The sequence below is a fragment of the Protopterus annectens genome, chromosome 6.part0 (genome assembly GCF_019279795.1).
Source record: "Protopterus annectens isolate FY-2018-M chromosome 6.part0, PAN1.0, whole genome shotgun sequence".
NCBI classification, from domain to species: domain Eukaryota; kingdom Metazoa; phylum Chordata; order Ceratodontiformes; family Protopteridae; genus Protopterus; species Protopterus annectens.
The window spans coordinates 1,057,805,705-1,057,819,883 of NC_056737.1; the positions used below are offsets into that span (position 1 = coordinate 1,057,805,705).

The window sequence follows — 14,179 nt, forward strand, 5'->3', positions numbered from 1 at the left end:
AAGTCTTCAGGCAAGGTTTCTGCCGGAGCACAGAACTCCTTAGCAGATGTGTTAAGCAGACAAATCATGGATCCCCACGAGTGGAAACTGGATCTTCATGTATTTCAGAAATTGACCGTGTCCTGGGGAACTCCAGACATAGATCTGTTCGCTTCTCCACTAAACCACCAGCTGCCAAAGTTTTGCACAAAGCGGTTTCATCCCACAGCTTGGAAAGTGGATGCTCTTTCTTTCAGTTGGAAAAATCTTCATGTGTATGCCTTTCCACCTCTGCCTCTCCTCCCAAAGGTACTTCTAAAGGCCAGACAGGACAAGCCAAGGATGATTTTGATAGCTCCAGATTGGCCTCGACAGCACTGGTACCCATTACTGAGAAGTCTAGTACAGAAGCCTCCATGGCCTTTGCCTTTGATTCCACATCTGTTGTCCCAGGAGGACAGTCATTTGCTCAATGTCAAACTTCACTCTTCACCTAACAGCATGGCATATTCTGTTTTAAACCATAGAGGGTCTCAACTTCCACAACAAGTTTTGAATGTGATTTTGGAAGCTAGAAGGCCTAGTACAAGGAAAGTGTAATGCAGATAAATGGAAGAGATTTTTATTTTGGAGAGCAGCTAAGGATTTGGATGTTTCTGAGCCTGATTTAAGTGTGGCTCTTCAATATCTTACTGAGTTATTGGACAAAGGTTTGTCCTTCTCTTCTATTAAGATTCATGCTGCAGCAATTTCAGCTCACTACGACTGTGACCCACCATTGTTTTCTCATCCTTTGTTCAAGCAATTTCTTAGAGGGCAAAGAATATAAGACCCCAATGGGCTCCTACTCCTGCTTGGGATCTCAATTTTGTGTTGGAGAAACTCACTCTACAACCTTTTGAGCCTGCAGCTACTGCTGAGTTGAAATATTTGTCATGGAAGACTGCTTTTTGTTGGCCATTACCTCTGCAAGAAGGGTTTCTGAATTGCAGGCCCTTATGGCAGTTGAGCCTTTCTTAATTTTCCATAAGGATAGGGTATCTTACGCATTAATCCTTCCTTTATGCCTAAAGTGGTTTCTAGTGTGGCTTTAAACCAAACTATTCATTTGCCTACTTTTATGCAAATCCCCAAAATAAAGGGGAAAAGATTTTGCACACTTTAGATGTACACAGGCATATTATTTGGACAGAACTAAAGGGTTCAGACAATCTCAGCAGTTATTAGTTTCTTTTGCTTTGTGCTCTCAGGGCAAGCCCGTGTCAAAACAAACTATTTCTAAGTGGATTGGATTTTGCATTGCTTTCTGTTATTCCCATCATGGCAAAGAGATTCCAGCTGGGATTAGGCCTCATTCCACTAGGGCTACTGCCACTTCAACAGCTTTTGAGGGGTGGCTACTAAGGATATTTTGGAGGCAGCCACTTGGAGTTCAGTGCATACCTTCTCTAGGCATTACCACCTTCCACTGTACTCTAAATCCAGGGCTGGTTTTGCCACTGCTGTGTTGCAGGGCATTTTGGCAGCTCCTGCTTCATTATAGTTTAGCCATCCTCCCTTACCTCTGCTTTGGGATTCTACCCAAGTGTTAGGACTGCAGCAATGTGAGATGAAGAACATAGTACAGTTTTGTACCTACCATAAATGTAGATGTTCAAGATCCACATTGCTGCAGTCCAATTTACCCTCCCTCCTTCCCTCTGTAGTTTGAGGTGGTTGTGTGGGTTGGGTTATCCATCTGAGGTATAATGGTATAATTGTATAATTGTATATATTGTATATATTGCACATTTTTTGGTGTTAGGCTGGTTGGTTGTTTAGTTGTTGTCTATGGGTTTTGACCTTCTTTTAGGGTCTTCTGACATCTGGGGCAAGAAAAGACTGAGGATATGACGTCGGTCATGCGCATTTGTACCCTGACGTTCTGATGTCAGTCAAATGCGCCTTGACCGACGTCAGCCTTATACTCTGATATTCGGGCCGACCGAGGGACAGCGGACTACCCAAGTGTTAGGACTGCAGCAATGTGGATCTTCGAACATCTACATTTATGGTAGGTACAAAACTGTACTTTACGTACCTTCCTTAAGTTACCCCAGCACAGACCTTTAGCTATCCCTCCAGTTATGGATGTTCTGCATGATGTTTTCTCCGACTCCAGTGCTTCCCCTGATTCTCTCCCTCCTGTCAAGCCAGACAGATATTACAGGGTCCCTGACACTCACAAGCATCTCTTTAAGGCCCACTCTGTGGATCTAGAAGCTATTTCACAGGGCCCCAGAGGGAGGAGTAGCTACCTCCTCAGTCAAGAATCCACTGCCAGCGGACAGGGAAGCAAGGCCCCTGGAGAGATGGGGTAAAAAAGTTTATACCTCTTCCACCCTTGCCATGAGGTCACTTAACTGCCTTTTTCACATGTTTCAGTACCAGGATTATTTACTGGATGATTTGCAGAAAAAGCTAGCCTCTCCTGAGCCTATAGATAGAAAGGCATTGCAGGATCTGGTTCATAACTCTCAGCAGGTTAGCAATCATTTTCTTCAGTGTGGTTATGATGCATTGGAGGCTTCATGTAGGTCAGCTATGACAGGGGCTGTTATTCGTAGACATGCTTGGTTAAAAGAACAGCCACTGCCAGACCATGTTAAAGTAAAGCTACTTGATGCACCTCTGGAAAAACAGAAGCTTTTTGGTGCTAATGCACAAGATGTGTTGAAGTCCCTTGAGGAAAAGGCTAAATCAGTACAGACAGTCAAAGATTTTCTCCAGGTTCAGCCACCCATATTCAGCAGGAATTGGCCTTCAAAGAATTGGTCCTTTCCAGACTCTGACAAGTTTCAAAGGGGAAAAAACAGGCGTGGTAGAGGGCAATACCGAGGCTCCTACAGGGGCCGCCAATGGCAACCACCAAATCAAAGAAGTGGCACAGGTACTCCAGCTGCACCACAAGGACAATCACAATGACTTGACGTTCATACCGCCGAACAAGGCTCAAAGAGAAGCACCTTTAGGCGGAAAATTATCCTTATTCTCAAAGAACTGGCATATCTTAACCAAGGACAAATGGATTCTGGATTTAATAGACAAGGGTTACAGATTCCACTTCCATACTTTACCAACAAGACAAGGCATGCCAAACCTGCCACATCATCAAAGGGCAGAGGCACTCATTCAAGTTTCAAAGCTGTTAAAAATAAAAGCAATAGAAAAGGTTCCTCCTCAGGAACAAGGCCAGGGATTTTATTCAAGACTGTTCCTTGTTCCCAGAAAAGAAAACAAATGGAGGCCTATACTGGACTTGTCTACTCTAAATACTTTTCTCATTGTGCCAAAGTTCAAAATGCTGACGTTGCAGCAACTCCTTCCCATGCTGGGCAAGGGATCTTGGTTGGTCACTCTGGACCTCAAGGAGGCATACCTGCATGTCCCCATCAGACAAGTTGCAGAAGATACCTCAGATTTCTTGCAGGGACAGAGCATTCTCAATTCTCAGCATTGCCGTTTGGCTTATCTACTGCGCCCAGAGTGTTCACGAAATGCCTGGCATCAGTAGTGGCACACTGCAGGCTCCAGGGGATCCAGATATACCCTTACCTGGACGACTGCCTCATACAAGCAGACAACAAACAGACCTTGATAACAAACTTGGACTATGTTATTCAATTACTACAGGCTTTGGGATACACAGTCAACATTCAAAAATCAAGACTACTGCCATCCCAACAGATTATTTTTCTAGGAGCCAAACTGGACACAAAAACACACATGGCTTTTCTCACAGAGGAGAAACAAGAGCAGTTACCAGAGTACTTCAAAAGCCTAGCAAAACTCTCCCAGCTGACTGCAAGGAAAATCCTGCAGGCCCTGGGGTTCATGGCATCTTGCATTCTTCTGATACCTTTGGCAAGACTTCATATGAGAAAGCTGCAATGGTACTTAAAAGGCTTATGGTCCCAACACAGCCAAAACCTAGAGGACGTAATCCCACTTATTCCATGTCTACAAAGGGAATTTATGTGGTGGGCTCAAGCAAGTCATTTAAACAAAGGCATGTCTTTCAACAAACCTCAAGCAAGTCAAATCATTACAACAGACGCCTCAGATCATGGATGGGGGGCGCACATGGAGGACAGATGCATTCAAGGGCAATGGACCCCAAGGGAAAGGCATCTGTACATAAATCAAAAAGAAATGTTGGCAGTGATACATGCGGTCGAGGCCTTCAAAAAATCACTTCAGCAAGGTCATTTGCTAATAAGGACAGACAACACCACTGTTATGTGGTATATATAAACAAGCAGGGAGGCACTCATTCTTATCCCTTCTGCCGAATAACAATGATTCTTTGGGAAAAGACCCTGAGTCTCAAGATCCTCTTGCAATCCCAGTTCGTGCCAGGCAAGGACAATATTCTGGCGGACAGACTGAGCAGAAGCTTCTTGGATCCCCACGAATGGATGCTGCATCCTCACATTTTCTCACAAGTAACAAGTGCATGGGGAAGACCGGACATAGATCTCTTTGCTTCACACCTGAATCATCACCTAGAAAAGTTCTGTACAAGGACCCACCATCCTCTAGCCTGGAAAACGGATGCTCTCTCCTTCAGCTGAAATTCCTTAACAATTTATGCATTCTCTTCACTACCACTATTGACCAAGGTGTTACTGAAGATCAAAGCAGAACAACCAACAGGCATTCTGATAGCTCCAGACTGGCCAAGGCAGCACTGGTACCCATTGCTGTTGAGCATAACTCGGACCAAACCGTGGCCCCTGCCTCTATGGCCTCTGCTTCTAACTCAGCACAATTACAAGACTGTACATCAAAATCTGCAAACTTTGCATCTGACAGCTTGGAGATGTCCATGATTCCTCCACATACCTCTCTTTCCAAAAAAATTCAAGAGATCTTACTGGAAGCACGCAGACCTCCCATCAGAAAAACCTATTCCGCAAAGTGGAAGAGATTCATCATCTGGAATGCCAACAAGGGCCAGGATGCATCAGTAATGAGCATACTTCAGATATTAGAATACTTGGCAAAAATGTTTCATAGTGGCCTGTCATATTCTTCCATAAAAATTCACGCTTCAGCAATCTCAGCAAAATACAATTGTGACCCTACTGTATTTTCGCATCCCTTGCTAAGACAGTTTCTAAGAGGGATAAAGAATATCAAACCTCCCAGAAAGCCACCAGTACCTGCATGGGACCTCAGTTTCGTCTTGGAAAAACTTACTCTTCCTCTCTTTGAACCAGCAGCATCTTCAGAAATGTAATTTCTCTCCTGGAAACAGTTTTCCTATTGGCAGTAACATCAGCAAGAAGAGTCTTGGAGATACAGGCACTCATGGCAGTACCTCCCTTTCTCATTTTTCATCAGGACAGAGTCTCTCTTAGAACCAATCCTTCATTCATGCCAAAGGTAATATCCAGGGTGTCTCTAAATCAAGCCATACACCTGCCTACTTTCTTCCCCAATCCTCAAAATAGGGGGGAAAAGCTGCTGCATACTTTGGACATACACAGACAACTACGCTACTACTTGGACAGAACAAAGACCACCAGGAAGTCTGACCAACTTTTTGTCGCCTATGCTGCTGGAGTACAGGGAAAAGCAATCTCCAAACAAACAATTTCAAAATGGATTGGACACTGCATCAGATTCTGCTATTCCTTTCATGGAAAAGGTTTGCCAGCCAATATTGGGCCACACTCCACCAGAGCTATAGCGACATCCACAGCCTTTCTAAGAGGTGTGGCTACAAAGGACATTCTAGAGGCTGCTACATGGAGCTCCGTGCATACATTTACCAAGCACTACAACCTGCCTTTATACTCCAGATCCCGAGCAGGCTTTGCTTCGGCAGTCTTGCAGGGCATATTAGGTACACCATCCCTTTCTTAAATCCAACCAACCCCAGCTTGACTTTGGTATTCAACCCATATGTTATGACTGCAGTTGCATTCTTGAAGGACATAGTACAGTTTTGTACCTATCATAAATGTAGATGTCCGATAGATATGCAACTGCAGTCGGATTTTCCCTCCCTCCTACCCCTCTGCTATTTTCTTTATGGGTCCACTACCCCTCTTCCCTATTAGCTGGGGGTATCTTTTATGGTGTATCTGTTTATTACTGTTGTGCATGTCTGGAATTGTTTATCCATTCACCAACTTTAGCCTTCCTTGGAGGGCACCTGGCATCTGGGGCAAGAAACACTGAAGAAGATTGCGTCGGCCGATGCCTTTATACTCCAGCCGGTCTGATGTCGGAGAGGAGGCGACACCGGCCAGCGCCGAACCCAGACTTTGGAATCCGGCCGACCGAAGGGCTGCCTAAGGCAGGACAACCCATATGTTATGACTGCAGTTGCATATCTATCGGACATCTACATTTATGGTAGGTACAAAACTGTACTTTACTTCCTATGAACCTGTGGTGGTCTTACTGTTGGTTTTAATTGAGATGTAGATTTCTTTGTCATAAGATTGTTCAAGCTGTAAATGTTGTCATTCTGTTTTGAAAGTAATCAACCGTAGTTTTCACCTTTTTGTGATGTATTTGCAGAGGCACTGTTTTTGAACCTGTCTTATTTTAAATTCCAGAGTCATTCTATATAGATTTGAAATTGTGTACCAGTATTCAGGGGTGGAATGGGTCAATGATTGTTTTAAGAAGGTAGTGTACATGTATTTGTTCTGCCAGTATTCTTGTAATGTAGGCTGAAATGCTTCCAACTAGTATATTTGATACATGGGGAACAGCGTTTAAGAATTTTTCTTTTATAAGAAAAGTGCAGCACTGACTGGATGTAACACTGTCATGGTTCTAAACTTTGGTTTCCTTTGATTCTTTCTTAGGTTTTAGTACATACCGCTATGCCTGTGGTTGCTAAACCCTTGCCACCTAGGAAGGAGAATTTAGGAGCAAAGAACAAAGAGAATGATGACAGTAGTGGTCCCACCACCACAGTGTTTGTTGGAAACATTTCAGACAAGGCGGCAGACATGCTTATTCGGCAGCTTTTGGCAGTAAGTATACAGTGTTTAAGTAGTTTTCCTGTATGTATATTACAAAACTAGGCTTACATTTACACAGATGCACATGTATTTTGGAGTAACTGCTTTGCTGAGAGGTTCGTGTGTATTTCTAGGGATCCTGATCTGTTCATGTTGAAAGGTAGATCCGCTTATCGCTACACAGCTGTACTTCTCATGGTTTCCTACATAGTCAGCCATCTTTCTCTTTTCCACAGTGCTGTTAAGCACTCTGAACAAACTCGTATCTGTAAAGCCTACCCGCTTAAAAATATATATTGTGTTCCTTTCCAGGCTACTGCTTTCCTCCCTGTCCGATGCTGTAGATCATCCATCACTTCACCAGTGTCTGATTGTTTGCCTTGTCTTTTTCTGCAAGAATCTTCTACCTCCATATCCCAAAGTTTCCCATGTACATTTTCTCTTTTTGTAAGATGTCCTTCAAGGATGCATCTGCAGTCATAACAAATGGGTTGTCCTGTCGTCAGGCAGCCCTTCGGTCGGCCGGATTCCAAAGTCTGGGTCCGGCTTCGGCTGATGTCGCACTTCACCCGACGTCATCTCTGCTGGTCTTCGGGTATAAAGGCATCAGCCGACGCCATTTTCCTCCGTCTTTCTTGCCGCGTGGCGCCCGAAGCAGAAGCTGTTCGCAAGTGCCGGTCGGTCAGATCCAGAGATTACTACTACCGAATACTACTCAAGACTTCTAAAAGCTAAGTACCCGTTGGGGACTCTTTCTTGCCTCAGCCGATGTCAGAAAAAGTAAATAACTGTTTAACTTGTGGGAAACAAATACCTCATAAAGATTTCCACTCTTACTGCCTACCTTGTTTAGGCCCAGACCACGACGTAGCAGCCTGTTTAGCCTGTAAGCTTCTTCAACCGATGACGCTTAGGCGTCGGTCGGAGTTTGCCGAACAGTTTTTCGGCTCAGATTTTGCATACATTATGCCGTCGGATCCTCCGACTACCCAAATTGTTAAAAACGCAAAGAAAAGACCAACACTCGCGGTCCGCGGTTTCGGCCGAAACCACGGTTAAGCAAGCGAGTGTCTCTGTTTCAGCCGAAACCGAGAAAACGGTCAATCTTCAGCCGAATCCATGACTACTACTGAGGCTCCTGCTACCTTAGTTGAATCGGCCTCTGAAGTTTTGCCTACTACTGTGGTTCCTAGTGAATTATCAGACACCATCCCTTTGGATGTCTCTACCCCAGCACGTGGTGCTGCTAGGCCTCCTGCAGCCATGTCTATAAAGGCCTTTGCCAGGGCTAAAGCAGCCAAAACTGTTAAATCAGTGCCTGTTAAGACCCCCTCACATAGGCCCACTTCTAGTTCACAAATGCTTACTCTGGCAGAGGATTTAATCTCTTAATTAGGGGATCCCAATCTCACCCAGACAGGGCCTCTCAGCCTCCAGAAAAGAGACCTAGAGCAGAGCCCCGAGCCAGTGTCCTCTGATGATTCTTCGGATGACTCAGACATTACAGATCAGCCAGAGGCTCCTTTTTCTACTTATGAAGATTCCGATGCTGAAGAATCCATTCCATCTGCCTCTCCACCAGAGGAATTTTCCTTTGGGGAAACCTTACATGCCATGAGAGAACAATTCCAATGGCAGGGACAAGATTTCTCAGATTCAAGAAAAGGCTTAGGACCTTTCTGCACTTACCACAACATAGGCCCTTAGCTATACCTCCAGTTCTGCCTGTTGTGGATGATGCATTTAATGATGTTTGCACTGCTCCTGATACCTTACCTCCAGCCCCTGCCAAACCAGATAGATTTTACAGGGTGCCAGACACTCATCACCACCTATACAAGGCCCCACTTGCAGATCCTGAGACTATATCCCAGGGGCTTAAGGCAGTAGCCGACCTCAGCAAAAACCCTCTCCTTCTGAAAGGGAATCCAGGTCCTTAGAGATGGGGAAAAAGTTTACACCTCTGCTACTCTCTCAGCTAGAGCTTTAAACTGTCAGTTTCACATGATCCAATACCAAGAGTTTATGCTTGATCAGTTAACTAAGAAGCTGTCCTCTGATGACTCCTTAGATAAGAATTATGTTTTAGAAATGGTGAATAACATTCAGCAGGTTAGTAACCATTCTTTAAAATGTGGCTATGATGCACTGGAGGCTTCATTTAGATCAGCCATGACTGGCACAGTGATAAGAAGGCATGCATGGTTGAAGGAACAGGTTTTGCCGGATCATGTTAAAGCAAAGCTGTTAGATGCTCCTATGGATAAGGCCAGTCTATTTGGTACACCTGCTCAGCAAGTAATGAAGAAAATGGAAGAGAAGGCAAAATCTGTACAAACAGTTAAGGATTTCTTACAGGTTCAGCCCCCAAGGTTTAGCAGGAACTGGCCTGCCAAAAATTGGTCCTTTCCAGACTCTTCAAAATCACAGAGAGGCAGGAATAGACGCTCTAGAGGCAGAAATCAATCCAGAGGAGGTGCCTATAGAGGACGCCAGTGGCAAGGCAATAACCAGAGAGGCACAGACACAACCACTGCCACTGCAACAGGACAATCACAGTGACTTGACTCTGACACCGCCTACCAGGGAGCAAATAGCAGCACCTTTAGGCAGAAGGTTAACCTTATTTTCGAAAATTTGGCACTATATCACAAAAGACAAGTGGATTTTGCAAACCATAGACCAAGGCTACAGGTTCCACTTCCACACCTTACCAGGAAAAAGAGGAATGCCAAACCTACCTCCAAATCAAAAAACAGAAGCTCTAAAGCAGATAGCTCAATTAACAAAGATGAGAGCTGTGGAAAGAGTACCAATAACACAACAGGGCAAAGGATTCTACTCCAGACTCTTCCTAGTACCAAGAAAAGAGAAAAGTTGGAGACCTATTCTCGACCTGTCCGTCTTAAACACATACATCATTGTACCAAAATTCAAAATGCTGACCCTACAGCAACCTCTTCCCATGCTGGGCAAGGAGTGTTGGCTGGTAACTCTAGATCTCAAGGAGGCATACCTGCACGTCCCCATACGACCAAATTGCAGAAGATACCTCAGATTTCTTGCAGGATCAGAGCATTATCAATTCTCAGCATTGCCCTTTGGCTTATCTACTGCGCCCAGAGTATTCACAAAATGCCTGGCATCAGTAATCGCTCATTGCAGGCTACAGGAATCCAAATTTATCCATACCTGGACGACTGCCTGTTACAAGCGGACAACAAAAGCAAGCTGACAACAGATTTACAAAGAGTCATTTGCTTACTACAAGCCCTGGGATACACAGTCAATTTAAAAAAAGTCAAGACTGATACCATCCCAGACAAGAACATTCTTGGGTGCGGAATTGGACACAGTAAAACAAATGGCATTCCTAACTGCAGAAAAACAAGCACAACTCCCTCTTTACTTCTTGGCATTATCAAAGCAGCACAAACTAACAGCAAGAAAAGTACTGCAGGCCTTGGGCTTCATGGCATCATGCATAATCCTGGTCTCCCATGCCAGACTGCATATGAGAAAACTACAGTGGTACCTAAAGAATTTATGGTCTCAACACAGGCACAGCTTAGAAACCGAAATCCCACTAATCCCATGCCTGAAACAAGAGTTCCTATGGTGGGCTCAAGCATGCCAGTCAAACCCAGGCTTGCCCTTCCACAACTTTCAAGCAAACCAAACCATCACAACGGACGCCTCAGACCTAGGCTGGGTAGCGCACATGTTGGACAAGTGCATACAAGGATTGTGGTCTCCAGACCAGCTGCACCTGCACATAAACCAAAAAGAAATGCTGGCAGTAAAACTAGCAATCCAGAAATTCAAACCATTCCTCAAAGAAGGCCATTTAATGATAAGGACAGACAACACCACAGTCATGTGGTACATCAACAAACAGGGAGGCACTCATTCATACCCCCTATGCAGAATGACTCTGGACCTTTGGAATATGGCTCTGAGCTACAACATCCAGTTACAGGCAATATTTGTGCCGGAAAAGAAAACACCCTAGCAGACATGTTAAGCAGAACCACCTCGGATGCTCACGAATGGATGCTACACCGGACATCTTCAAGGCCATCACAAAGAAATGGGGAATGCCACAAATAGACCTGTCCGCATCCCCACTCAATCACCAGCTCGAAAAATTCTGCACGAGCACATGCCACCCACTAGCATGGAAGGTGGACTCTCTATCCTTCAGTTGGAAAGGCCTGACAGCATATGCATTTCCACCTCTTCCTTTGATGCACAAGGTACTACTGAAAATCAAAGAGGAACGCCCAAGGATAATTCTGATAGCTCGAATTGGCCAAGACAACACTGGTATCCTTTGCTGAGGAGCATGTCTCAGGGAGAATGTGGCCAATACCCTGATGCCTTTGATGTTAACTCAGAACAACTACAACATCATGCACCCAAACCTAAAAACCTTGCAACTGACTGCCTGGAACATCACATAACAGCTACTAACCCAGACTTATCCCAAAGGGTTAAAGACATTATCCTTGAAGCCCGCAGACCTTCAACAAGAAGGAACTATGCAGGAAAATGGAAAAGGTTTGTCATTTGGAGTACTGAAAGAGGAAAAGATGTCTCGAACATAGATATTGCTAACATCCTGGAGTACTTGGCAGAGCTTCTACATACGGGCCTGTCCTATTCCTCCATCAAGATACATGCATCAGCTATTTCCGCAGAATACAGCTCGATCCACCTGTCTTTTCGCATCCTCTACTCAGGCAATTCCTCAGAGGGATCAAGAATGTAAAACCTCCTAGGAAACCACCATTACCAGCATTGGACTTGAACTTTGTGCTAGAAAAATTGACACTCCCTCCATTTGAACCAGCAGCAACAGCAGATCTTCAACACCTATCATGGAAAACTGCTTTCCTACTGGCAATTACTTCAGCAAGGAGGGTTTCGGAACTACAGGCCTTAATGGCAGTACAACCCTTCCTAATCTTCCATCAAGATAGTGTCCATGAGAACTAATCCTACATTTATGCCTAAGGTGGTATCCAGAGTGTCTTTAAACCAGGCAATCCACCTACCTACCTTCTTTCCCAATCCACAGAACAGGGGGGAAAGGCTGCTGCATACCTTGGATGTACATAGACAGTTACGCTACTACCTGGACAGAACCAAAAGTAACAGAAAAACTGACCAGCTTTTAGTAGCCTATGCAACAGGAAGGGAAGGAAAAGCAATTTTCAAACAGACAATTACCAAATGGATAGGAAATTGCATAAGATTCTGTTACTCCTACCATGGAAAACCAGTTCCACAGAACATAAGACCTCATTCTACAAGGGCTACAGCCACTACCACAGCTTTCTTACGAGGAGTGGCAACCAAGGACATTATTGAGGCGGCTACTTGGACCTCCGTGCATACATTTGCCAAGCATTATAATTTACCTCTGTACTCTAGATCCCGAGCAGGGTTTGCCACTGCTGTGTTGCAAGGGATCCTAACTACACCATAATTCTTCCTCCTCCCCTAGTTTGGCTATGGTATTCTACCCATTTGTTATGACTGCAGATGCATCCTTGAAGGACATAGTACAGTTTTGTACCTACCATAAATGTAGATGTCGAACAGGATAGCATCTGCAGTCAGGATTACCCACCCTCCTTCCCCTCTGTGGTACTCCTAGGGTATTTACCCTCCTAATAGCTAGCTGGGGGGGAGTCTCTTATGGTGTATTTGTTTGTATATATGTACATACATGCTTATTTTTTGTGTTTGCCTTCTACTATTTTGGAAACATTGGCATTTATCCAAAATTTAGCTTTCCTAGAGGGCAACTGGCATCTGGGGCAAGAAACACTGAGGAAAATGGCGTCTGCTGATGCCTTTATACCCGAAGACCAGCAGAGATGACGTCGGGTGAAATGCGATATCAGCCGAAGCCGGACCCAGACTTTGGAATCCGGCCGACCGAAGGGCTGCCTGACGACAGGACAACCCATTTGTTATGACTGCAGATGCTATCCTGTTCGGACATCTACATTTATGGTAGGTACAAAACTGTACTTTTTCATAATGTTCTCAAAACACTTCCCTAATATCGCTACTACACCTTGCCCTTTTTCCCTCCACCATATTACCATGTTTCTTCCTGCTGTACAACCCGCCTCCTTCTGATCTTAACTTCCAGCTCAGTACTTTGTCCATCTCTCCCATTTTCTACCACATAGCACCTGTTCTTCTCAGTTCTTAGCTTTAACTTGGATTCTTTAAATTCCTGAATTTGCTCTTTTGTATCTTGCATCTCTGCTCATTACTTCACCCTCGCCTCCTCTACTGTTCTCTGTTTGCGTTGTGCTACCACTTTTATGTGACTCTCCTTCCTCTTTCACATTAAACCACTGTACTGTGTTAGTTTGTCTGCATACCACTTTTATATCATCCCACTCCCTGCCCTAGCTGTCTCTCGCCACCTACTTTAGTCTCTTGAAACCACTTACCCTTTCCTGGCTCCCATCAGTGTCCCAGATTCCACCCTATCTTTTGATATCCTCCCACCGTCAGCATGGTCTGCGATCACTTTTGTTTACTCACATTCACCACTTCTCCCCACTGACTCTTCGTCCACTGAAGTTCTGTTTAATGTTGTAGCCTATTTTATTGCATTTCTTGAAAATGTAAATATTATGACCCCCCCCCCTTTTCCTCCAAATATTTATCTAACTATTCAGAATGTTCCTTCAGTATCTTCTAACAAACCCTATGAAATTTGACTGCGGCAAATAGCCTGCTTTTATGCAGTTTCATCACCATATTAAAGCTCTACCTGTCTTTATATTGTCACCTTCTTTCATTCTTTGTGTAAACGCTTTTAAAAACATTCCTTTAACATGTTCTCTCTAGCTTTAGTCTGTAGAAATGCATCAGTATCCATCCCTACTCCCTCCGTCCCTAATCCTTATAATACTTCCAACTTCATTTTATCTTCAAAGTGTTAAACCTTAACCCATCTTCTTGCCTCTGTCAGACGTATCTCCACCCCCTTCTTTACACACTTGCACAGCTAACCTTTAACAATGTAAACCATTTCCACTCCAATGTTTTTTGCATATGTTTTTGCATATTTGCAGGTTTTACTCCCGTTAAATTTAATTTCCCCAGGGTTTTCACCAAGTGCTTGTCTGTTGTAGAAACTTTGG

The 14,179-nt window shown here is 44.3% G+C and overlaps 1 protein-coding gene across 4 annotated transcripts in view; it reads left to right on the plus strand.

Annotated features, from left to right (window-relative positions):
- The window catches only part of RBM25 (RNA binding motif protein 25), a 1,759,384-nt gene that overhangs the window by 663,162 nt on the left and 1,082,043 nt on the right, over window positions 1-14,179 (plus strand). For all 4 annotated transcript variants that reach the window (XM_044074670.1, XM_044074671.1, XM_044074673.1 and 1 more), the window contains exon 4: window positions 6,846-7,016. In XM_044074670.1, coding sequence (XP_043930605.1) covers window positions 6,846-7,016 — 171 coding nt within the window. The remainder of the gene's footprint in view (window positions 1-6,845; window positions 7,017-14,179) is intronic.